This window comes from Mytilus trossulus, chromosome 8 (genome assembly GCF_036588685.1).
Source record: "Mytilus trossulus isolate FHL-02 chromosome 8, PNRI_Mtr1.1.1.hap1, whole genome shotgun sequence".
NCBI lineage: Eukaryota > Metazoa > Mollusca > Bivalvia > Mytilida > Mytilidae > Mytilus > Mytilus trossulus.
Genome location: NC_086380.1, coordinates 66,232,191 through 66,260,000, shown reverse-complemented (window position 1 = coordinate 66,260,000; position 27,810 = coordinate 66,232,191). Strand labels below are relative to the sequence as shown.

At 32.9% G+C, this 27,810-nt stretch overlaps 1 protein-coding gene across 1 annotated transcript; it reads right to left on the bottom strand.

Moving 5' to 3' along the window:
* Window positions 1-536: 536 nt before the first annotated feature.
* On the bottom strand, window positions 537-18,122 carry LOC134727877 (uncharacterized). The gene is made up of 4 exons (XM_063592272.1): window positions 18,036-18,122; window positions 16,720-16,824; window positions 13,658-14,767; window positions 537-1,036 (listed from the first exon to the last, which is right to left on the bottom strand). Exons 3-4 carry the CDS (start codon window positions 14,586-14,588, stop codon window positions 537-539), a joined length of 1,431 nt encoding a protein of 476 aa, XP_063448342.1. The 5' UTR covers window positions 14,589-14,767; window positions 16,720-16,824; window positions 18,036-18,122.
* Between the last annotated feature and the right edge of the window lie 9,688 nt (window positions 18,123-27,810).

The following is a 27,810-nucleotide window of genomic DNA, read 5'->3' as shown; positions in this document are numbered from 1 at the left end:
ATTATAAGTTGTTACACGTATGTATAAATAAAAATGAATAAAATTGGCGAAATTAGATGATCATTTTATTGGCGCAAATGATACCTATAGTTTTAAAAATTAGGTGGCGCAAAAGAAGTATTGGCGCAATTAAGTTGTGGCGCAAAAGAGTTCGTTTTTGGCGCAAAAAGATATCGCCCGTTATATTGTTGTATAAATATATAACATATTTTTAAAGTTCGGTAATTTTTTGTTCATAATAATGTAAAGTTAGTTAAATCATTTGTTTTACGTGACCTTTTATTCTGAGTTCTATACCATTTATATCACTAGTTGGTTTTGATCTTGATACGATTTCGTAGATTTAGAGTAATGATTGATGCACGAGATATCAGAATCTGCAAATTTTAAAGTTATAAACTCTGAAAACGCGTTCAACTTTTTACTTTTGAAATTGTACACGCATATGAAATACAAGAGACATGTTGGGACGAAAATAGATTCTAATTACATCTATGAAATTATTTTTTTCTTTTTCTTCCAAGTCAACGTATTTTTCAAAATGATGATTTGATTAAATCTAGCTTTTGTAACAATTTAACCATAGGAGTAACTATGCATCCACCTCCAGGAAAATCAGCTATTGCCATTCCAAGACATCCGGTCTCCTCGAATCCATTTGTTATATAAACGCAAGCACCCGAATCTCCTTGTTCGAATGGTATGTTGTGTACAGCAACTTGGTTATAAAAACACACTGTTCTATCCGACTCTGCTTCTTCTTTACGGGAATCATGGATAATAGTAGGTAGTAGTGCTTGCATATGGACGGGATTAGTTACTTGAGCCTGAAAAATCTCGCTGAAGCGAGTTTCAAGATTGATTGACGCAGACTGTAAGTCTTCCTTTTCCAAAATCCTTCTAGGTACCGTTGATATTGAGCCTACCGAACTGTTCAAACCTGAAACTGCACCTGCACAAACAACTTGGACGTTCTGTCCAGGTAATTTATGTAGTGACTGTATGTAACCATTATGTAAATAGCGAGATTTCAATCCTGTTAAAATAAAGAATTAACATGAGTTAGCTTACCAAATAATAAACCAAGTATTACTGCCATAATCCTAATCAATTAACCATCCCGTGAATGAAATGACCTTTCTGTGTGAAGATCACTATCACAGTATGAGTTTGTTGGGTAATGCATCTAAAGTAATACCGTATACCTTTGTTCGCGATTTTTTGACAAAATAGGGAGGGTAAATTTTAACTGTGTATAATTTTCACTGAATGGGAAAAACACGCGAAAATATAACTGTATCACATTGTTAAAGACGAAAATAACTCAAAATGATTGACTGACATGTAAATATCACAAATGTATACGAGTAAACCAAACAAAAGTACACAATTTAAAGAAAAGATTACGGAACGTCAATTATATATGCTCATAAGGGTATGCTATAACAGGAAGGTTTCGATGAATACATATATACAAATATTTGAATAAAAGAGATTAATTCTATTATATATTGTTACATTGTCTGACAATTGTTTGGGTTATAACACCTATCACTACAATACCTCGCCACTAATTATTATCTGATTGCTGTGTATATCAAAAGGTGGGAAACGTATGTTAAGCTACTTTAATTATCATAAAAACAAAAATTTTAATTAAGGAGGCTCATTCTTGTGATCTGTGGAACAACACAAAAGACTCCACAATAAACAGTAAAATGTGTCAACCTTTCAAATTTTAATAAAAGAGGGACGAAAGATACCAGATAAATAGTTGAATATGTATTTTATTGTTAAATAATTTACATGAAGCTTATGAAGTATATATATTTGTTAATTGCATAGCTTTTGCTATTTGAATTCATTGGTTAAAGATTTCTATTTATTTTGTAAAGTTTGATATTTGCATCGTCGCAAAATCTTTGACTACCTTCTTTGGCTACCTTCAGTGAGAAATTTATATATTTTAAAGATCTCAACACTGAGTGGATGATATCGTTCGTCAAGAAACGATACAGCTAGACATGATTGATATAAATTTTGACATGTAGGAAGAATGAAAAATGAAATCATTAGGGAACTGATATTGTCCTATCATGGCAAACCATTCTTTCTATCTGCGTATGCAAAATACAAGCCTCTTGTAATAAGTGTTAATAGAAGTTTTGTTTACTCTATTTCTACTACCAAACGTTGGGCACGATGTTCATACAACCCCTAGGATTTAAAACAGAATCTTCGCAATTTCGTACGCAAACCAAAATAAAAATGTTAGAAAACACGAACCAATATTAAAACAAATTCAATATATGCTTTGAATTATGTTTTTACAGCTCTTGATCATATCCTAAGTAATATCTAGTATATTTGAGGATTAAAATAAGAAAGCTATGTGAAACTAGAGGCTCCAAAGAGCCTGTGTCGCTCACCTTGGTCTATGTGAATATTAAACAAAGGAAGCAGATGGATTCATGAAAAAATTGTGTTTTGGTGATGGTGATGTGTTTGTAAATCTTACTTTACTAAACAGTCTTGCTGCTTACATTTATCTCTATCTATAATGAACTTGGCCCAGTAGTTTCAGTGGAAAATGTTAATAAAATTTACAAATTTTATGAAAATTGTTAAAAATTGACTATAAATAACAATAACTCCTTAGGGGGTCAATTGACGATTTCGGTAATGTTGACTTATTTGTAAATCTTACTTTGCTGAACATTATTGCTGTTTACAGTTTATCTCTATCTATAATTATATTCAAGATAATAACCAAAAACAGCAAAATTTCCTTAAAATTATCGATTCAGGGCAGCAACCCAACAATGGGTTGTCAGATTCATCTGAAAATTATAAGGCAGATAGATCTTGATCTGATAAATAATTTTACCCCGTGTCGGATTGCTATAAATGCTTTGGTTTTTGAGTTATAAGCCAAAAACTGCATTTTACCCCTATGTTCTATTTTTAGCTGTGGCGGCCATCTTGATTTGATAGTCGGGTCACAGGACACATTTTTAAAACTAGATACCCCAAAGATGATTGTTGCCAAGTCTGGATTAATTTGGCCCAGTAGTTTCAGAGGAGAAGATTTTTGTAAAAAGATAACTAAGATTTACGAAAAATGGTTAAAAATTGACTATAAAGGGCAATAACTCCTAAACGGGTCAACTGACCATTTCGGTCATTATGACTTATTTGTAAATCTAACTTTGCTGAACATTATTGCTGTTTACAGTTTATCTCTATCTATAATAATATTCAAGATAATAACCAAAAACTGCAAAATTTCCACAAAATTACCAATTCAGGGGCAGCAACCCAACAACGGGTTGACCAATTCATCTGAAAATTTCAGGGCAGATAGATCTCGACCTGATAAACATTTTTACCCAATGTCAGATTTCCTCTAAATGCTTTGGTTTTTGAGTTATAAGCCAAAAACTGCATTTTACCCCTATGTTCTATTTTTGGCCGTGGCGGCCATCTTGGTTGGTTGACCGGGTCACGCCACACATTTTTTAAACTAGATACCCCAATGATGATTGTGGCCAAGTTTGGTTCAATTTGGCCCAGTAGTTTCAGAGGAGAAGATTTTTGTAAAAGTTAACAACGACGACGGACGACGGACGACAGACGACGGACGACGGACGACGGACGACGGACGACGACGGACGCCGGACGCAAAGTGATGGGAAAAGCTCACTTGGCCCTTCGGGCCAGGTGAGCTAAAAAAAACAGATGTCCAACGTTACATTTATGAAAACTGTTTTAACTCCTATTTATAGTGATCCTATCTCTTATTCTCTGATCTTCTTGATTCTTGGCAGGAACAACGACCTGTGTCGAATCTTTGTGGCGTTTAAAGCCATTATTTTACCAAATTTCATTTGACTAGGTGGCTGCATATAAAGCTGGAATAAGAAAAATGTCCGACGTTTTTCGTTAACTCAACGATTGAAAGTAGATATAGCAGGAATTAAATAAAAAGAGTAAGACGATAATAATATCTAACAAAAGTACAAATATTTGCCTCATGAGAGTTCAAATATTGCTGATTCAATAAAATCTTCTCTATACAGTCGTTTTTCAAACGGTAGTCATTTTGTTCAAGTTGATATTTCATTTTTCAAAGCAGTTAACGTGGTTTTTTTTTATAATTGAGCAAAACAAAAGTTAGATACACGAAGAGTAAAAATTTCCGAGATTCTTTTCTTATTAACTTCATATTTGGGCCTTAAAGGAATAAAATGCTTCTATACATTACAAAACGGTAGCCATTTGTCCAAACGTCTGAAAACGTCTAAAATCCGAAAGACGCTAAATTTCGACGTTACATGTGCTAAAGTTTCAATCAAATGTTCATGATAATTAAAACAAATCGTGTTATGAAATTTGGAAAAAGAGGTTGATGATTGCTGCCGAAAAAAAGAAAAGTATGAAGTTGGTGTTGTTATTCTTAATCTCATGTTTATTCTTACATCCTTCACATGGAATCTATAAAATATATAAGTTTCTCACTGAAGGTATTCAAAGAAGGTAATCTAGGATTTTGCGACGATGTAAATATTAAACTTTACAATATAAATAGAAATCTTTAACGTATGATTTCAAATATCAAAAGCTATGCAATTAACAAATATATATACTTCATAAGCTTCATGTAAATTATTTAACAATAAAATACATTAAATATGAAATTTGGAGTTTTACCAAGGGAGCTAATAATTAAATAATAACACTGTCTGCCACACAGCATTTCGGGGACTCTCCCTCTGGTATCTTTCCTCCCTTTTTTATTCCTTTTTATAACAGACTATACGTGGGCTTTTCTAATTAAGGTGGTATGGGAGTCTAAAATAAAAATGATAGAATTTGTTCATACTTTGCCAAAACGTAGTATCTATTGATAGATAGTCAGTATTTCGGTACTGACATGATTTAACAAACTTTACTAAAATTGTCCGTTTATAAATTTATAAATTATTAAGAAACTAAGGTTTCAACTCCCTCAGGCAAAGTTGGCTTTAGATGAATTTGGCTATTATTTTAGGTATTTTTTGACATACAGCTCTTCAACGGTTTCGGTACTTATACATCTTCGGATTTCAAATGTTTGGCTTTGAGCGTTCCTTATGAAGGTAAATCCAGAAAAGCGCTTCGGACGCAAGAAATTAATAACGTGTTGTTTTCAATATTTTATATCACTGGGTCGATACCTCTGCTGGTGGACTATCAGTCCCCGAGGGTATCATCAGCTCGGTAGTCAGTATTTCGGTACTGACATGATTTAACAAACTTTACTAAAATTGTCCGTTTATAAATTTATAAATTATTAAGAAACTAAGGTTTCAACTCCCTCAGGCAAAGTTGGCTTTAGATGAATTTGGCTATTATTTTAGGTATTTTTTGACATACAGCTCTTCAACGGTTTCGGTACTTATACATCTTCGGATTTCAAATGTTTGGCTTTGAGCGTTCCTGATGAAGGTAAATCCAGAAAAGCGCTTCGGACGCAAGAAATTAATAACGTGTTGTTTTCAATATTTGATATATGTTGAAAAAAATAATAAAAATGATAGGTCACCGTGCATTTTTTCGAGCTAGAGGACGTGACAAAATGACAAATTTTGTATGGATTATACAGGAAAAAACACCAATTTGTGATTAGAAACTAAACAAAATGATAGAATTGTTTAATACTTAAGGAAAAGATAGCTTTCAGACAATGCTTTGAGGATATCAAAAGAAAAGAGAGGGTCACCGTACGTTTTTTCCGGCTAAAATACAAAATAGGAAAATTCAAATCTGAATCCTTCAGAAAATGCACTTTTTTAGAGTTACCTCCCCTGAAAACGTCAATTTAAAAAAAATATAAAAACAACCAAAAATAATCAAAATTTGCAAAAATATTAATATTTATAAGTTATATTCTTATTAATTAGTTCTTTTAAATGAAAATTCACATTAAATATCTGCGTTCCTGCATCAAATTTTGCTAACTTGATTGAAAATATGGACCTTTGGTTCTCTGTTTTTTACAATCCAAGATGGAGGAAGACACCCATACCACCTTAATGGGGACATAATGATGACCTATATTTGTTAATTTCTGTGTCATTTAGTATCTTGCCTATTATAATACATAGTCTTTTATATATAGCGATGTCGTTATTACGACATAGCTATGTCGTTAAAACGATATAGTGATGTCGTTTTTCGACATGATATGTCGAAATTACGACATAGCGATGTCGTTATAACGACATGTTATGTCGAAATTACGACATAGCGATGTCGTAATAACGGCATGTTATGTCGAAATTGCGACATGCTTTGTCGTAATTACGACATACATTTTTTTTTTGAATGGCCCTTATCGGCTTCCGTAGAAATGCGCACTGTATTGTTGAATTATTTATCATGGCAATTTGTTTTTCTAATGTATGCATACACTACCAAGTGTACAATATTCAATATATCAAATAAAACATATGTATGAATATTTAATCAAAATAGCTTTGACTTTACATGAATTTATTGATCGAGCTTTCAAAAACGAGAACAATTCCAGATCTACGTAGCCATAATTAAATATCTAAAAGGGCAGAACGTGAAATATGTTGAACACTAACGGAATTGAAAAATCAGGGTTCGACATATTTCATGTGGGTCCATTATAAATATAAACAATCACAGTCTTTAAATGATATACTTTGATCGAATATATACACTCTGTATAACCCCGATACAGATGGATTCGGACGTTGACGCGTTCGAATCGAACACACCGTGTACCACTGAGGTCAGACAGTTAAGAATAAATACTTTTAAAGAAAATCAAATATATATTCTTCGGATATTTTGCTCCAATATATTCTTTGTTAAAATACTCATTACTTACTCAAAGGTTTTTCAAATATGTGACATTTTTATGCACAAAAATCACAAAACGCACGACGATATCAATGATAAAACGTGCTTGGTATTTTTAAATATTCAAAACTTAATGTTTTTCGTGCCTCATAGTTTTAAATCATACATTTTTTTAATTTTCATAGTTTGAAATTAACAAGTTTATAAAGATCGTAGGTTTATGTTGTTTTTGTGCCTTGTACCGACATTTTGAGTTGAGCCAATTGCAATTTTACAGTTTTTTTTATCATGTTGTGTTGTTACACCAGTGTCCCAGGTTTAGGAGAGGGTTGGGGTCACGTTTAATCCCGCCGCATATTTTTTGTGTCCTTCCAACGTAGTACATTGGTTATATAGATCTGTCATATTTTTTTTTCGGTAATAAATAATTTATATAATGTTAATATATATGTAACACTCAGTGTTCATCCCCAAACGTGTCCAATCACCTAAACGTGTCAACATAACGTCACTGAACTGTAAAACCTGTATAGTTGCAAAAGGGCGCCAAAGCGCGGCAATTATATAAACGCCTAAACGTGTCCATTTTTCAACTAACCCACAAACGTGTCCGATTCACTAACGTGTCCAAGTCAAGCGTTATTTGGGTATTGCTATTTCATTAACGTATACCATTTCCTTAAAAATATAGAGAAGGTGTGTTATAACTTTTATAAACAAGCAGTATAAACTGTGTAAATTTGGGGGCGACATTTAGGCTATGTCGCATGTAAATTGCAGGTAAACATGTTTAGTTAAACTGTATAGTTAATGGGTCAAAATGTCTCTTTCTCTACGCATTAAAACTTAAATGTTCTCTCTTAATTTGCACGAAACTGGACATCTGGACAACACGCAATCAACAGTCTTAAGTTAATTTATAAAGTAAATATAAAAACATTAAAACTTGTAAAACTATGTTCGCTCGAAATATGCATAAAGTACTTGCAACTGGACAATACGCAATCAACAGACTAAAATTAATTTATACAGTATAAATTAAATTTGCAATTATAAGGTTATCATTAACAACCGGCGTTGATCACATAAAAATCATATAAATAAAAGACGTGAGAAGTTCTGGCGTTAAATAGTGGACACGCTTTTGCGAATAATAATATTAATGAACACGTTTGCGGGTCATGAAATCGGACACGTTTGGGTAACGTTGATTAGTATGGATACGTTTGGGGAGAATAGACCCGTTTGGGGGAATCGGACTTGTTTGGGGGGAATGACACGTTTGTGAGTGTAACATTATATAATAAAAATAGAAGATGTTGTATGATTGCCAATGAGACAACTCTCCACAAGAGACCAAATGAGACAGAAATTAACAACTAAAGATCACTGTACAGCCTTCAACAATGAGCAAGGCCAATAATGCATAGTCAGTCATATTCAAAACAAATTTAATTAAAAAACTTCCCTAAATTCCCCAATCTGTCAGTTTCCAGAAGTCTTCTCAAATTTAAGGAAAGCTTGCACAGATATTAACAGTCTATATAGTTGTGTGCTCTTTACATAGTTAATATTATTATTTGCCTTTAGAGTAAAATAATTTATAAGTTATCAGAATTTTCAATACACCAAAAATGACACTGTGTTTCTTAAAAAAATATTCTTACTCCAAAAACTGAATGCCACTTATTAGAAAATTATGTCCAACAATGTTTTATTTTTTTACATTCAAAAACATTATGCTCTATGGTTTCTATTTGTTTACAACTGGCACATTCATTTGGTAAGGAAAGTTTATATTTTTCAAGAAGATAATTATGTGAGACTATTCTGTGTAATATTATAATTCTTTTATGTGTGTATTACACTTCGGTGTTGTGTCTCTGTTGTGTCGTAGTTCTCTTATATTTGAAACGTTTCCTTCAGTTTCAGTTTGTAACCCACATTTGTTTTTTCTCTATCAATTTATGTACTTTTGAACAGCAGTATGCTACTGTTGCCTCTATTTTTATTGAAAAGCTTGTAGTTTGCTTTCTATAGTACATTTGAAAGCTAGCGAATAAATATGTTTCCACTTTCGTCACTAATTTCTTAATTTTCTTTATCATTGTTTATTAAAACTTTTTTCCCACCTTTGTTGTGAAATAGGAGAAGCAATTCCCCGATCGATAAAAAGTGAATATACATCTTTATTGAATAATTTACTGATAGGCATTTTTTTTATTATCGTACTCAAAAACGAATCCTAATGTGTTGCTGTTATGTGACATGTGTTGTTGTAATAACACATCTTTCCAGTCACGTGGTATACCAAGTGTAATAGATAGAATGTCTACAAAAGTAACATTCAGGTTATATTTTACTAAACTATTTTTAGACCTCAAAGTGCACACATTTGTCTGTAATACTTAAAATCTAAATAAATATCAAACGACTGTTTTAAAAGAGGGACGAAAGATACCAAAGGGACAGTCAAACTCGTAAATCTAAAGCAAACTGACAACGCCATGGCCAAAAATGAAAAAAACAAACAGAAAAACAATAGAACACATGACACAACATAGAAAACTAAAGAATAAACAACACGAACCCCCCCCCCCCAAAAAAAAACAAACAAAAAAACTAGGGGTGATCTCAGGTGCTGTGGAAGGGTAAGCAGATCCTGCTCCACATGCGGCAACCGTCGTGTTGCTTATGTGATTTCAAATCCGGTAAAAAGTCTAATTTGGTAGGTCAAATTCATGAAAGGGAGGGGATTGTAGTTACGACGTAAGGAACATATCCGGTATCATTTGTGAAACGGTTATTCCATAACGAAGGGATGATTTCAACTCCACCATTTGGAACTCTTGGTTTAATAGCTTCCTTGTGAGCAGTAACCCTCTATCAAGAAAATCATGATAGGAAATGCAAGCACGGGAATATCGTATCAATTGGGAGATATATACCCCGTATGTAGGTGCTGCTGGAATGTTGCTACTTAGAAATGGAAAGTTCACAATTGGAAAGCTGAAATCATCTCTTTTGTCGTAAAGTTTTGTCTTCAATCGACCCTCATTGTCAATTTCTAGATGTAAGTCAAGATATGAAGCCGACAGAACTGTATCTGTAGTATCCTTTATCTCCAATTCGATGGAATAGATGCGATCCACATAGTCACCAATTTTGAATTGTTTAGTGAAAGAACGTCATCTATATGGTCCGAGTACACAGTTATTTCGTAGTGCATTTCTTTTAGACAATAAATGTAAATAAAAAAAATCCCACCTGCGCTTTCTCAATAACATTTTTACAGTGTGTTGTACTACTTTTGGGACAAATTATATCAAAATTATAGAAAACTTCATCAGCTCTAACTCAAAATATGGACAATTTTGTGTTAAGGGGGTCTTGAAATCTTTTGACAGCTTCCGAAGTGCTAATTTTTTACCTTTTTCAGCTGGACCTAATCACTACTTTACCTAAATATTTATGACCCAAATTATTTTACAGCGTCATTTCACCCCTCAACTTGCTATATGAGGCATAAAACATGGAGAATTAAATTTGGAAGGGGTATAACAAAAATTGGCAAGTAACACACTGTCCACATTAAGGACTATATTCGTGAACAACGAAAATCAAAGAACGATAACTGTGTACTCGGACCTAATAGGATAGAAAAAGTTGACCAATCTTTATAAAACTTGGTATGACACAAGCCTAATATATTTTAAGACTGCTTACAAAGTTTCATAGCAATAGGATATATATTATAGACACTATGATTAATTCTATATTCAACTTTACGTGTTAAATTTGGACGTTAAAATTGAGAAATTTTAACTATCAACATTTGGGGCTTTTAAAATTAAAATATTGCAAAAAAATACTTTTACAATGCCTAAATATATAATACATCATGTATTTAAAGCAATAGAGTACTCATTTTATATATCAGACTTAGCATAATTTTTCAAAAGTCAAATTTATATGAGCCTGTGCCTAAAAATGGAGGTTTTCCAATGAAGGGGAGCCTTACATGAAGATGTAATATTTTCCAGCAATTTAAAATTTGTGAAGCTTTTTGATTATAAATGATCCTTACATATGTACTTAATGTACTTTAAATGGAAAGAAAACTTACAAATAACATATCATATTAGTTTAAAAGGGTCTTAGGCCAAGTATGACTAAAAATAATTTAGGGTCAATTTAGGCCGTAGCACATATTTACATTTAAAAATGCATATTGAAGCTATAGGAAATAAAAAAAATTGTGTCTTTTCTATCATTTCTATACTCAGGTGACATGATACAATGAATCTGAGCACAAAAAGCCTCTTACATTCAACTTTTTGAGCAGACAGTATGGTCTGATACAAAGATTTTTCACTTTTTAGTGAAATACTTGCATGCAATTTTAGTCTCAACAGGCTTATATTTGAACCACATGGTATCCTACAGAGGTAAAGAAAGATATTATGTGAAATGAAACAGGTACAAAAGACATTTTTAAGTGCTTTTTATACAAATTTAGTGAGGTCTTTATTATGGACTTCAACTTTTATGTACCATGCTCCTCACATTTAACTTGATCCAAACAGGGCGTTAGATGAGGGTCATTTATACAACACACTTTGCTCATATTGTCTGAGATAATCTTCTTTTCTGTAAATTCAGAGTTCACAAATGAGTAATACAACTGGATTTAATCATAGAAACACAAAAATTGACACATGAAAACATGTCAGATAGAAAGTCAAAATGCCACTTATGCATCAAAATTGAAAAAGCTATGAAATGCTTATTTTGACCATATAATGCCAAAATTGGTCATTTTTGCAGAAATTCTATCAAATAAAAGTTTAAATCCTTTAGTTTTATGCTATTTGACAAATTGACACCATCAAATCATTCAGGGAAGTTGCCAAAGTACAGATTCTATATTTCCTGATTTCACCTCTTAGGTCCGAGTACACAGTAATTTCGTAGTGCATTTCTTTTAGACAATAAATGTAAATAAAAAAAATCCCACCTGCGCTTTCTCAATAACATTTTTACAGTGTGTTGTACTACTTTTGGGACAAATTATATCAAAATTATAGAAAACTTCATCAGCTCTAACTCAAAATATGGACAATTTTGTGTTAAGGGGGTCTTGAAATCTTTTGACAGCTTCCGAAGTGCTAATTTTTGACCTTTTTCAGCTGGACCTAATCACTACTTTACCTAAATATTTATGACCCAAATTATTTTACAGCGTCATTTCACCCCCCAACTTGCTATATGAGGCATAAAACATGGAGAATTAAATTTGGAAGGGGTATAACAAAAATTGGCAAGTAACACACTGTCCAAATTAAGGACTATATTCGTGAACAACGAAAATCAAAGGACGATAACTGTGTACTCGGACCATATAGCGGAAAGTAGAGTTAAATGATATTGCTTACTTCTTATCTTTCTTCCTAAGAAGTTCCTGCATGAATTCAGCCTCATGATAATAAAGATACAACTCAGCAAGTAGAGGGGCACAGTTTGTTCCCATTGGGATGCCGACAGTCTGTTGAAAAACACGTCCTCCGAACGTAACAAATATGTTGTCAACCAAGAAATCAAGCATCTTGATAATATCGGTTTCAGAGAATTTTTTATTTGAATCAGAAGGATTCTTTACAAAATAGGATTTATCCCTCCCTAAGACAAGATACTTGTATCTACGTTGGCCATTTTTTTTTATGAAGCAAAGTAATACCAACTCTTTTAATTTGTCTTTTAGTTTGGAATGTGGAATACTTGTGTAAAGAGTAGAGAAGTCAAATGTTTTAATACTGTTACAAGATGAAAGAGAGTTAGATTGTATGTACTCTAAAAGATCTTTGGAATTTTTAAGTATCCACATCTGATTCACGCCACCTCTAGAATAGACAGTTTCACAATAAATTTGAAGCCCGTCTTTGATTGCTGATAAAATGGATGTTAATAATTTAGAAAGGGGTTTCGTGGAGCACTTGGAAGACCCAGCAATATACCGTTGTTTGTAAGGACACTTATGTAGTTTAGGTATCCAATACAGTGATGGAAGATCCAGTTCTTCATCTTTGGTTGAAATACCAAAGGAACAAAGAACAGACCTATGATTATCCAGGATTTCCTCTTTGGTAAGTGTAGTGAGGGTATATGTTGGGTTTCCAAGTGAATTGTCTATACCTAATTCGTTTATCAAGCAATTAATGTAATGACTTTTACAGACAAAAACGATGTTATTTGGGGCTTTGTCTGCGGGGACAACAACATATTTATCATGGAAGTCAGATAGGTGTTTAGCAACATTTGGATCTATGAAGATTGACGTAGCATGGGCATTGATGGACCCATTCAGTTTCTTAATTCTGATTTGTATTAACGACCTCACTGCCTTAATCAATTCGGATAGAGTGTCTACATCTTTGTATGAGCACATGTAAGAAACGCATCTCTTCCATAAAAACGACAAAAACCTCCTAGTTTACTTTAAATTGGCCCTGTTGTATAATGAACTCGAAAGAAATTGGCATTACGCCTTTAAAATATATGCTTTTTTGTTTTTAAGGTGATTGCGCCTAAAATATTTAGGTAATTATCTAAGTAGTATCGAAAGTTGAAAAGAAAACTTATCAGGGTGGCAAATAAATTTCATTCATCTCTCGGTTTAATACTTCCGTGTTGAATGTTATAAATAACATTTACAATACCATGTTTTATGTACATGATTTGCATTTCGACAATTAATGTCTATCCATTAAATCCCTTGTTATCTTACCAAATGCTGCATAATTGATTGGTCCAATTCCTGTTGCTCTGACATAGTCATCCTCGGATATAGAAAAACCATTGCAAATGTCTACAAGGGCTACATCCGTGCTTGTTTCTCGTGGGTTGTCATATGCAAAACTGTGATTTACAATCCTTCCACAAAGCAATGTCGGGTCCAATATATTATCACCAGTGTATAAATGAACACTTTCCTGCTGCATATGGTGTTGTAGTTCTACTGAACGCAGTGTATCCCAGTCAATCATTGTATGAGCACATGTAAGAAACGCATCTCTTCCATAAAAACGACAAAAACCTCCTAATGTACCTTTCATTTTTGTATTTGTAACGGAATCCCCTATTCGAATATGCTTTGATGAGAACCTAGGAAATCCTTCGATGACATCAGTTGGTATTCCCTGTAATTCACCAGGGAAATGCTTTTCGCCAATTGGAATCGCACCCTTTACATAGCAAAACAATTGAATACAAGAACAGTTATAAAACGTTGGCGTTGTTGGAAAATTTGTGGATTTTATTTCAGATGAGCAAACAAGAGCAAGTTTTCTATGGTTATTGAAAAGCTTTTCTGCCAATGGACCTGGAACGTGGCACTGAATATTTAGATCCCTTTCTAACCGTTTTGTTTTTTCCTTGGAAATAGCATGTGCTTCGTTAAAAGTTTCACAACGATATAAAATCTGTCTGATTTGTAAACCAGAAAAGTTATTCACAACCTCTTTTATGAGATGAGGTACCATAATGAAAATATTGACACTTCTGGAACAAAACCATGAGAAATCTGTCTTTTGTATTCTTGAACAACTGCATAAAGACGCTAGCCAAATATCATATACGTGTACATTCAATGATTTGAGAAAGTTTCTGGCAATTTGCCATCCGATGAATCTAGCTGTGTCTGCATCATCATTCTTCATAGTGAAATACAACGCATTTACTAAGATGCAATTTTCAATTTCGTTGAATGAAGTGTGATTGAAAAAGTATTGACATAAAAATGACTTTCGCAACTTCACAAAATGTAGAAACTTTTCATTGACTTGTTCATGAACAGCTGATTGTGTTTGTCTCCACTCTGAAATTTCTGCTGTGCATTCTGAAAGGAAATTGTAGGAACTATCTTAAAAAATGGAAATATGCGATAAAACGTAAAATCTTTTTTAAAAGTGTAATATATGCACTAAAAATACTAGTTTATTCATCAGACCTAAGCATTGTTAAGGTAATTCAAAGTCGGCCTTAAAAACTTAATTATTAGGATTTTTTTTATTCAATGTATGATATGTGCATTGCATTTAGCTAGGACCATACAAACATTTTCCCCTACCATTATCAGTTGTTTTTGCTACACCTAAATACGTGTACATCAGACACACATGTTCAATTCCCCATACGTGTTGAAAACGAAAATGTCTCCTACTTCTAGCTGCTTATCATTTGGGTTTCCTCTTATATTCAGTTGATCTTTAAATAAACATGTGGCTCGAACCAATACTAGTGGTAAAACAATATGTTGGATAAACGGAAAGTAGATTATTTAAAACGGACAACGAAGCATGTATAACACTTCGGAAAACCTAAAATATTTAAAAGTTCTAAAATTTAGAAAAAACACAAGCAAAGTATCGAATTAACATATTTCAACCACTCAAGATGGTCTGAAAACAACAGGAAAATTTTCAAACTGTCTAAAAATAAAACCAATGTAGATCAACATATTTTATTGTCAAAAAATAACAAATGGATCAGATACACGTTTTAAACTTAGTAGCATCTTCTCCAAACCGACCACCAAATATGCACATTAATTAGTGAACTCATCAAATATTCGATACTAACAAATAATTTAACAATAAAGACAATATCCTGCAACGCCTAGTGAAATACATTGAAAACAGTGTCGTCAAGGTTTTTAAAAAGACGTTCTTTCGTTATATTTTACAATTAGTGTAAATGGAGAAATTGGATACTTATTGGAGTGAATCTTTGAGATGTGATAATGATAGTATTGTTTCCTGTCTGAATTGCAGTCAAACTCTACAGACATGAAGGAAAAAGGAAACATAGGTACATTTTTATGGACATCTGTGAAGTATTTATGTCATACCACCACAACATTGATGGCTGCTCTTTCGTCATATTTCGTTATTATTTACGATGATTTATTGGCCGGTACAAACAGACACGAATTTGCAACTAACTGAAGTTTTTATACCTCTTCTAGAAATGGGCATATCAGAAACCCTTTTGTTAGTTTAATATTTTTAATATATGAAAGTTTCTTATATGTATGATTACCTACACTACACACAAAATCGTCATTATCGTTTCATATTGGCATATTGCAAGTGTTCTACAGATAATCTTCCTATCATTACTCTATATTTCTTTTTGTCGCTCTTTTGGCTTTTTTTTCAAATAAATAGTCGATTTGGATTATATAATATTTGTCTCTGTCTGAACGTTCAGAAACTAGTTGGATGGGTAAAAAGTTTCCTTGTAGTGTATATTTCTAAATTATCCACTGTCTAATACCGTTTGCCTATTACGTATTCAATAACATTGAAGTAAGAAATAATCAAATACTTTAATTTGTATGTACTCAATAATGTTCAATTTAGACTAATCGTATTTTGTAATTTTAATGTCTATCGAAAATCCACGCTTATTTTTTTTTGTTAAATGTTTTATAAAGCGCATTGCTTTGAGTCCTAATGCCTATACGTTGTTGCTGTGAAGGCATTCGTTACATCCAGTGGTAAGTTCTGACATTGGACAAGAAGGGAGATGGCGTAAATCCGCTGTTTCATTTTCATTAAATTTATTGTGGTACGTTGTTATTTTTTATGAAATTGTGCGTTGTAACATTATCGATGATATTTGTACCGCACCAACTTTGTTTTTATCACATTTGGTGTTAGTTTGAAGTCACAAGATCGAATGACAACGTGCATACATGGAAGGCTATAGAAAATGTTATTAAAACATGTCAAAGATTACTGTTAAACAAATGATTTGTGTTGAAGCAATAATGTTTTGACATATTACCTTGGAATTCTGTCACTGACTTTTTGCATTTTCTCTTCAGTCTTCGGTCGATAATACAGTCTATGACAAAATTATCGCACACTATATGTAATTGGTAGAATTGATCTGAACATGAAAAAATAAGATATTTCGTTTAATTTAACACCCGAATGATGATTGTGTTCAAATGTTGTTATATTTGATTAAATAGTTTCAGAGAGGGAAATATTTGCGCACGTTAAAGAACAACAAGCACGAACGACGGACGCAAAGTGATTCGAAAACCTCACTCAGCCTTAAGGGCCAAGTGAGCTAAAAAAAGGAGTGATGATTTTACTTTTACGGCGACAAAGATTAATTCAGATAGGATTTGAATAATAATTAGGTAATGAACTTATGTCTGATTGTCTCCTCAGGGTTATACACTCTCGATTACGAATCCTTGATAAAGTATAGTGAGCATAGTTGAAGGCCGTACTTTAATCTATAATGGTTTACGTTTTAAATTTTTATTTGGATGGAGAGTTGTCTCATTGGCACTCACACCACATCTTCCTATATCTATATATAGATCCATCTCTTTAGACTGAGAATATTTTTACTGACAAATTGTACATAATCCAAGACCGTATACAATGGTATATGCAGATTTCATTTTTTTTATTTCCTAAATTTACCCATATTTTCCGTAATTTATTTATTTTAAACAGAAATAAATCACTTCCTTTCATTCGTTAAAGGAGTAGGTCTCGTAAGGGCCGATTTTGGCCTCAATTTTCAAGTTCATCTGACGAAATATTTTAGACACTTTTTAAACACTTAAGTGTCTATTTCAATTGATTCAATTAGTTTTTGTGAAAGATTTGAACTGATTTAGTCATTAAAAACGTTCCGATTCAAGCTTAAATATGAAAAATCTTTCAAATTTGCCAAAAATGGTCACTTTTCAGATGTTTTTTGTCAAAAATGAAAGTGGCCTCATCCGTGTTCATCCTCAACCTTTATATATATTATGTATTACCATTAAATACAACTTACATTTTAATATTATGAATGAACACGAATGCGGCCACTTTCATTTAAAAAAACATTTAACATGACTTTTTGATGCTACATGTAGTACCCGATATATGTACATTGTATGGTCAAAAACAGCCAATATTTATGTAGCAGAATCATTCTAGTTTCCAATAAATAGCTTAACGATTACATTATCACAATTTTGTAAAACTGCTATAAATTGGGGCCAAAAAGGATCTTACTGACCCTACTCCTTTCCAGCTTTAAGTAAGATACATGTAGTGATCTTCATCTCTAAGAGTAGTCTGGTCATTTACCTTTATTAATGACTCTTTTATATCCATTTATTTCGACATCATCTTTAACATTTTTTGGTTTTGCTTTAAAAGGGCTTCTCCTAATAGTATCTACTGAAAAATAATCAGATTTTTCAGTGAAATTATAGCATCAATATCTTAATCAAAGCAGTCTTCTCCTATTTTTCATTAAACTTTGAATATTAAAAAGTGAATAAATTGATACAGGAAAGCAAAGCACTGCAAATATGTTAAACTCCTGGTATCTTTGATAACTATTAAAACTAAATATTTTACTAAACAATCCTCTCGTAGATACAAGTAATATTTATCATTATATGACGTGCTTCTTTCACTTTGTAAACAACACCGTGATCAAATTCTCGATATATCTATACTTAGCGCAGACTTAGATATATATATTATTATGGATGTTACAATATATCTTCCACCTGAATCCACATGTATCGCAATCTGTTTGCAAACGCTATGCCGATTTTACGTTTAACAAATTGCAACTAACAAAAGACTTCAGAATTTGTATTCTAAGATGGATGCATAACAACAGCAACAAACAATTCTGAAGCAGTGGTCGGCGAAATCCACAAAATCCAAATGAAATAGAATTCGGCGAAAATCGATAAATGTTTTGGCGTAGATAAGTCCTTTCAAAACATGACGTCATACAAATGAAAATTCTAAAGTTGAAGGGTTTTCCGGTACGTGAATCATCGAAATTCGTATAATATTGCATTTTTAAAATTACATTTTTGAGGTAGTTTTTGTTTTGTTTTATTTCTATTGAAGTATTCACATATTTACCGATTTCAGCAAGTCAACATGGCCGTTACGAAATGTCAACTTTTGATTTGACGGTTCTTTTCGAGAAAAACGTATGTAAATAAAAAATTGAAAAAGTACTAAAAACAATTTTTCCACCAGCTATTTACGAGATAGTTTAGGCAAGCTTCAGATTTATTAGAATGTATATGCATTATCTAACAGGAATTAGAAAGGAACAACCCAACATACGACATACCCAATTTCGATTTAGTTTTTAAATGCCTGTATTTGTCCGATTACAATCGACGCCTGGGTCGTGATATTCGCCAATTTTATCCCTTGCTAACGCCAAGGAAGAAATTCAAATATAAAGGCCCAAACCATGTGTAAATTATCAACAAATCCATAAATTATTTCCCACTTAAAATATGTAGTGAGTATGTACTATATATTTGAAGTCTGATAACCTTCTACATATATGATTTATCATAAAATTCTTACATATTCCGCTACAAGAAAGAAATTTTCTAGCGACTTAAAAATTGATTAATGTTTGAAAGGTGTATAGAATATGTTTGATAGATTTAGTTCTGAAAACTTTGATATCTGAAAGAAAAGATTGTTATAAAGAATAGAATAATACGATGAATCATGATCTGTATACAAAACGTACTAGTCTTCCCGTTTGAATGGTTTATTACTGGTTATTTTAGAGCCCTTTATAGCTTTTTGTTCGGTGTGAGCCAAGGCTCCGTGTTGAAGGCCGTACATTGACCTATAATTGTTTACCTTTATAAATTGTTATTTGGGTGGAGAGTTGTCTCATTGGCACTCACACCACATCTTCCTATATCTATTTATCATTGATACCACCAAAACTGAAGTTTGATCATTCGATCATCATCTTGCATTAATAATATTATATGTAGAAAGAAGGATACATTCTTAATCAAATAGAGACACAAGATACCAAGAGGATATTCAATTGATTAAATGATTGGCGATTGCTTTATGCCGCTTCACCACAAGGTTATATCGCGGCGAAGGATATACAATCTCAAAAGTAGAAAATTAACTGACAACGTTTTGGCAAAATTAAAACACTAGATAAAAAAAATTAACCAAAAGATCGAGGATTGTTGAATACCGAAAGTACGAGATCAAATGTCAAAATCAAAAGCTCAAACTCATCTAGCGAATGAATTACAAAAGCCATGGTACATGCATTTTCCGAAATAGAAATTTCGGATTAAACCTGGTGTTATAGCTAGCTAAACCTTTCACCTGTATGACAATCGCATAGGAAAAGACCAAAAGATAAACCATAGTACACAACATAACATAAAAAGTTGAGAAAAAAGATTAATCAACATATATTTATCTACCTTACATGTATTTTCGTAAATTTGTTTTATCCTGAAATATTGAACTTAATATTCCGGGCCAAATATGGCTCTGATAGCATTTACTCCTTTATTTCTGTTACAAGATACCGTTTCCATATTTTAAATCTTTTATATACATGAAATAGATAAAATAGAAAACCTTCATGTAAATATAAAAAAAGAAGATGTGGTATGATTACCAATGAAACAAGTCTCAATAAATGACAAAACGACACATACATCAACGACTGTAGGTCCAAGTCCGGCCTTCAACAATGAGCAAAGCTTATACCACATTAACGAAAAACAAATATTTAACACATCAACAAACGACAACTACTGATCATGAATTAAAGGCTCCTGACTTGGGACAGGCACATACATACTGTGTTATTTGTTTCAAATTTCAATACAATAATCAGTAGAAAAATAGTGACACAGACTAAATGTAATTGCTCCACCACTTAGCTTCAACCTTTTGTCTGAATTATAATAAAAAAACTGTAAGACATTTTAGATATATAATCTATGCATAAATAGTTAAATATTCAAAGTGAAAAGCCCTTTCTGGCCTTTTTAATTCGAACATAATAAAAGTATTAAAAATCTGGTAATGTTTTAACTTGTTTTCTAGCATGTTGGCGAACGTTTTGCAAAACAGTTTAACCTGGTCAATAACCGAGGATCTTGAGTACAATCACAACCCATCGCCAGCCATGGGTCAAATAATATAGTACATGCATGCAGGTCCAGAAAAGCTCGAATTATTGTCTTGCGAAACAAAATTATATAACCTATGTTAATCAGACGTTTTTTTTCTTTACAAAAATCAGAACACTGAAGGCTTAATGTCAGTTATCATAATTTTAAAGTTCCGTTTAATTAAGCGTTAGAAACAAATACTTTTGTTCGACCGTTTAAGAGGATCAGATGAAGGTTATTCAAGAAACAGATTGCACTTGCTGACTGAAATATTTCCTGTTTGAAATCTACCTGGATGTACACTTACTGATTTTACGAGTAGGACAGTAGGATTTTTTATTGGCAGGTTAAATACCTTGTACTTGCAATAAGCGACTGTGAACCTCAAATTATAGTATATTATTTGCTATTTAATTTCTGTTTTTGTTCTTGATTTCACCTTTTTTAAAGTTAATATGTAATTGAATGTTTTGCTCATTTGGTTTTTATTGTATGTTATACATTTATATAAGTTACAATTTATGACAAAAATAAGCAAAGACCCATCGAAACAACATCTGATAAACAAAGGACTAGGGTCTAGCTCGTTTATTCTGTTGCCTAGCAACCACTAAAATGGCGGAGTTAAACTCATCAAATATGATTATTATACAGCTTTAATATATCTATATTTGAAATTGAACCTGTTTCGCATGTAGTGAACTTTACACTTGTACACTATTTAAATATTACATAATTAATTGCACATTTTTGCCAAATTCACTGTTGCTTCTCCCTAGCAACATATATGTGCCCATGGCAACCGCGATTTGTTTTCTATTTACAAGATTTAATTTTAAATATATTGAAACAGAAAGCAATTTAAGATGTAAATTGTAAAAAGAAACGAACTATAAGGTAAATATTAAGGGGGAAAGCAATATTGAACCAGATGCTCCGCAGGGCGTAGCTTTATACGACCGCAGAGGTTGAACCCTGATCGGTTGGGGCAAGTATGGACACAACATTCAAGCTGGATTCAGCTCTAAATTTGGATTGTGATTAAATAGTTGACACAGCATAGGTTTCTGACACAGAATGAATGTATTCTAATGAACTTAAAATTTTTATTTTCTCTTAGAGCAATTCACTATGCTGTCGAATATTAATCCTCCCAAAAAAATGTTTGCAGAAATTTTCTTTTTATTTATGAAATTTCCAATGAGAAAAATTGAACCCAATTTTTTTAATCACATCCCCCTTTCCCTTATTCCAAAACTAATCTCAATTAAAATTTCTAATGGAGTTTGCAACAATAACTACTCATTTAAATACATCATAAAATATTAAGATGTAAAAAAACTGAATGGTAAAGATTATTTTAATTTATCAGTTGGTAGTTAAAAGTGAATATACATTGTATATTGTTTATAACAAAGATTTAAGTTGATCCTGGACAAAGAAAGATAACTCCAATTAAAAAAAATCTTGCTATTGCACAATATTGTGCAATTAGATATTTCTTGCTTACTATTCTGGACAAAGAAAGATAACTCTAATTAAAAAAAAATTGCTATTTCACAATATTGTGCAATTATATATTTCTTGACATTGTGCAATACTGTGCAATTGAAATGACTTGCTATTGCACAATACTTAATATAATAATTTTAGATCCTGATTTGGACCAACTTGAATACTGGGCCCATAATCAAAAATCTAACTACATGTTTGGATTCAGCATATCAAAGAACCCCAAGATTTCAATTTTTGTTAAAATCAAACTAAGTTTAATTTTGGACCCTTTGGATTTTAATGTAGACCAATTTGAAAACAGGACCAAAAATGAAGAATCTACATACACAGTTAGATTTGGCATATCAAAGAACCCCATTTATTCATTTTTAGATGAAATCAAACAAAGTTTAATTTTGGACCCCGATTTGGACCAACTTGAAAACTGGGCCAATAATCAAGAATCTAAGTACATTTTTAGATTCAGCATATCAAAGAACCCAACCCATTCATTTTTTGTCAAAATCAAACTAAGTTTAATTTTGGACCATTTGGACCTTAATGTAGACCAATTTGAAAACGGGACCAAAAGTTAAGAATCTACATACACAGTTAGATTCGGCATATCAAAGAACCCCAATTATTCAATTTTGATGAAATCAAACAAAGTTTAATTTTGGACCCTTTGGGGCCCTTATTCTGTTGGGACCAAAACTCCCAATATCAATACCAACCTTCCTTTTATGGTCATAAACCTTGTGTTTAAATTTCATAGATTTCTATTTACTTATACTAACGTTATGATGCGAAAACCAAGAAAAATGCTTATTTGGGTCCCTTTTTGGCCCCTTATTCCTAAACTGTTGGGACTTCATTGATTTCTATTCACTTAAACTAAAGTTATTGTGCAAAAAACAAGAATAATGCTCATTTGGGCCCTTTTTTGGCCCCTAATTCCTAAACTGATGAAACCAAAACTCCCAAAATCAATCCCAACCTTTCTTTTGTGGTCATAAACCTTGTGTCAAAATTTTATAGATGTCTATTAACTTAAACTAAAGTTATAGTGCGAAAACCAAGAAAATGCTTATTTGGGCCCTATTTGGCCCCTAATTCATAAAATGTTGGGACCAAAACTCCCAAAATCAATACCAACCTTCATTTTGTGGTCATAAACCTTGTGTTAAAATTTCAAAGATTTCTATTCACTTTTACTAAAGTTAGAGTGCGAAAACTAAAAGTATTCGGACGACGACGACGACGCAGACGACGACGCTAACGTGTTAGCAATATACGACGAATTTTTTTTCAAATTTTGCGGTCGTATAAAAACCCACAGACAAAACAAAACACTGGGTATTGCTGATATATACAGATTGTGCATCTGATGCTGGGTTGGGTCTCACTTATCAGCGACAAGAAGAATAATATAAAGACGAGACACATTTAGCTGTAAGAAATCTTAATATTGATTATCTTAAATAAATTGATACAGACACATGCATTAAAGGGTGTTTTCAAAAGTCAGTGTATTTCCATAACAGTAGTTATGTTTCCGGAAGGGATTGGGGTTGAAGGGGGGCACTTCTATTTACACCTTTTTAAGCTTTGAATAAATGAAAAGTTAAGAACACTATCAGATATATATGATATAACTTTTTTTCCTACGCAATTTACGAAAAGGTATATATTTTTTAAATGTAAAACTGGGTAAGGTGACAAAACAGCGGCACCCCTATCAATTAAGTATTGAAGTACACCCCCTCCCCCTCTAGACTTATGTAAAGGGATCGTTAGGGTTGTCTTTTCGAAATTCATCTTATTTTTATTATCTATTTCAGTCGTCCATGCAGACTTATAACCGTATCATTCTATAGAATTGCAAAATAGAACATGCTACTATATCAAATAAATCTGTATTCTTAGATTTTTTCTATATTCATTATATACTAGAACACACCCGCGAAATCGCGGGCATTCAGGGCGTAGTTTAAAGTATGTAAAGTGTTGTTGGAGGAATTTTGTAAAATATTGAATGACTGGAGAATTTCAGCAAAAGTATCATAAGTCATAGGTTATTGGGGACAGGAAAATGCTTCTTTTTTTTTTTATCCCTCCTCCTTTATTTCCAATATTCCCATTTTTTGGTTTTCTGTCAATTTCAATATGACCATACATTTAGTATGTTATGAACATTCAAGTAAGGAGCCCGTAATTCAGTGGTTGTTGTTTGTTTATGTGTTACATATTTGTTTTTCGTTCATTTTTTTTTTACATAAATACGGCTGCTAGTTTTCTGGTTTTAATTGCTTTACATTGTTTGTAATCCATGAATTTTGTAAAAGATTTAATGACTGGAGAATTTCAGAAAAGGTATCAAAAGTTCACATGAATATTTTTAGCGCTTATATGTATATTATGAACATTCATTACTATATAAATATAGTGTATTTACTTTCAATTCTAAGTTTACTAATCGATCCATCATGAGTGGTCATTGATATAGTATACAGACCCTCTCTATTTAATAAACTCTGTGACTGCCGTGGATAGTAAATTTGAAAATGATATCAGATAGTATTCTGAAAATACACTTTATTCTTTGTATATGTATGTTCAAAGTATACAGAAAAACGCAAACCGGAAGTCTAATCTGACTTAAAACTTCGTCAAATGACGGGACAATATCCGGATGCTTTTTTTCTCGTTTTTCTTCAAAAATAACTTAATCTAAATAATCATATGAATGAATGACAAATGGCACTATGCACTGTACCTAAAGAACACAGAGGCATGATGATTAATTAATGGTGGAAAGAAGAGAAGCGACACCCAAAATGAGGTCTTCTCGTTTAATAGTATAGATATATATATTATTTGTTTTAATGTAGTTTTTGTCAATGTGACTAGCTTACTTTTCGTCTTCACTAATCTTAGTGTCGTATGACGTGGTCTTTGATCATCATGACAATATTCATTATATATTCGTCAAATTTATTGAAAACAAGAATGTGTCTTTAGTACATGGATGCCAAAATCGCAAAACTAACAATGGCCAGGAAATCCTAGGTTAGGACAGGCCCAAAAAATCGGAAGATTTAAACATGTTATGTTTGCGATCTCAAACCCCCCTCCCTTTACCTCTATTGATATTTTGGCTCTCAACCCTCCCCTATACCTCTAACCAATGTAGAAAAGTAAACGCATAACAATACGCACATTATAATTCAGTTCAAGGGAAGTCTGAGTCTGATGTCAGAAGATGTAACCATAGAAAATAAACAAAATGACAATAATACATAAATAACAACAGACTACTAGCAGTTAACTGACATGCCAGCTCCAGACTTCAATTAAACTGACTAAAAGTTTATGATTTCATCAGAGCCTGTTTTTGTTTTCTTTTACTGAAAGAAACTTCTTCCAGTCAGGAATACTTCTCCCTTCAATGATCTGATACACTTTGGTGGAAGCTGTCTTTGTGCGGCGTTCCCTTTCAGCAGACTCTATAGATTTGTTTATGTCGTAGCGGTCAAAAACATCAGCAACTGTGTGTGCTAGAGAAACGCATTGGGACATTAGTTTATAATAGTCAGCTGCAAGATTACCGAATGTTTTACTTTTCTTGACATCAAAACATTGAACCAATGCCATGCCATCTCTGATATAAGTTGTGAGTGATGGTTCAAAGGAAGGGAGGGAAAGTTCACAAGCGACTTCAGATTCGAATTGCTTCACCAAATCAGACTTACATGACTTTCTCATGGTACCGTCATCATGAAAAAAGGGAAACTGGAATGGGACCTACAGGGTTCGACAACACATTTTCTATTGTAACATCATCCCTACAGTTTGCCAAAATCAGTGCCCGTCTAAATAAAAGTTCTGGATTTATGTGACCTGAAATTATTTCTCCCGATTTACATTTAAGGTTTGATTTTGAGGTCATGTTTTTAAACGTTTTTAGTATTGACTTTGCTATTGGACTATAAAAACTCCTCGACTGACCCACAGAAATAGCACTGGTGATGAAATGTCTAGACATATTCAAGCCTACCTCAACAGCTGCGAGCAAAGAATCTTGAATATCTCTTGTAGCATGCATGCCAGAAGATATATTTATTAGACATGGAGGATGGGATTCAACATCAAAGGGATCAGTCATGGTTTCATTCAGATGGTTAACAATGGCAATACCATGTTCTTCGTCTCTCTTCAGTGCTGTTGGTCTTGTTTCCTCGTGTGAATTTGAATTATTTGTAGCAATTCCAGCCCTTTTCTGCATTACACGACTAAAGGATGCTAGAAAATGCCTGGTAAGTGTCCATCTAACAAGAACAGACTTTTGGTTTGTTATGCCTACAATGCCACCTGATCCCTTTGGGTTTTTTATAACGGTCTTTTCTGTTGCCATGTCGGTCCATATACCGTTGAAATGTCCAGGAGTCTGTCTAATAGCAAAGTCACCATCTATAAAAGCTGATAGAATATTGGCAGGAAGCTGAAGCATATCGAGAATGTAAACTGGCATCCACCTTGAGTAATTGGTACGGTTGGTTACAAAGAAATAAGGTAACATTTGAGATGACGATCGCAAATGAAGTGACCAATTACCCTCTCGTTCTGCCCTTACATTTGACAGCATAATTTCTACAGCTTCCAGAAACATATACCAGTACTTAAATGTTGGTGTTGCAGCACACCCCATTGCTTATACATATATATAAGAGGCTGTATATGAGCTTCGAACAGCTCTGTCATATTATGCGTTAGGTCTTGTGTCTGGCTTGAATTTTTGGAAATACTCTTGTGAAACTCCAACAAAGCAGCCCAAAAAACATCTGGAATTTTATCACAGTGATCCGCGGTCCTATACCAGTGTATAAAAGAAGTAAAAAACAATAGTTTTAAAGCTTCAAATACTATTGTGTAACCCCTGACAGCCCTGTTAAATTGCTTCCCAGTCAACATTTGTTCAGCTGTACTACCAGCATAAACACCCGAATCAACCAACAAATCCCGAGGACCTCCATCTGCCCAAATTTTCCCTAATGATGTTATGAAACACGATAGTGTATGAAAACCACCTAGTCTTAGAATATGAGATTCAAAAATATCTGGTCTTGACCATTTTACCTGCTGTGTAATAGCATAGAGTTGCTGATCAAAAATTTGAATGGCATGTGCCTAGACTGCTTCATTCGACATATCAAGACACTTCTTCATAGCAGTAAATACTGTAGACATATCAGTGGGTTTAGCATCTATTATTGGTGGATATGTTACAACTGCAACATCTGTACTTTTTTCAGACAACAAACAATTAAAACCTGTCCAGAAAGAAACTGTTTGTCCTGTTTCTTCGTTATGGACTGGAAAGTCTATAATATCTCTCGACAGAAGTCTTAAAAACACCCAAATATCATCGACAG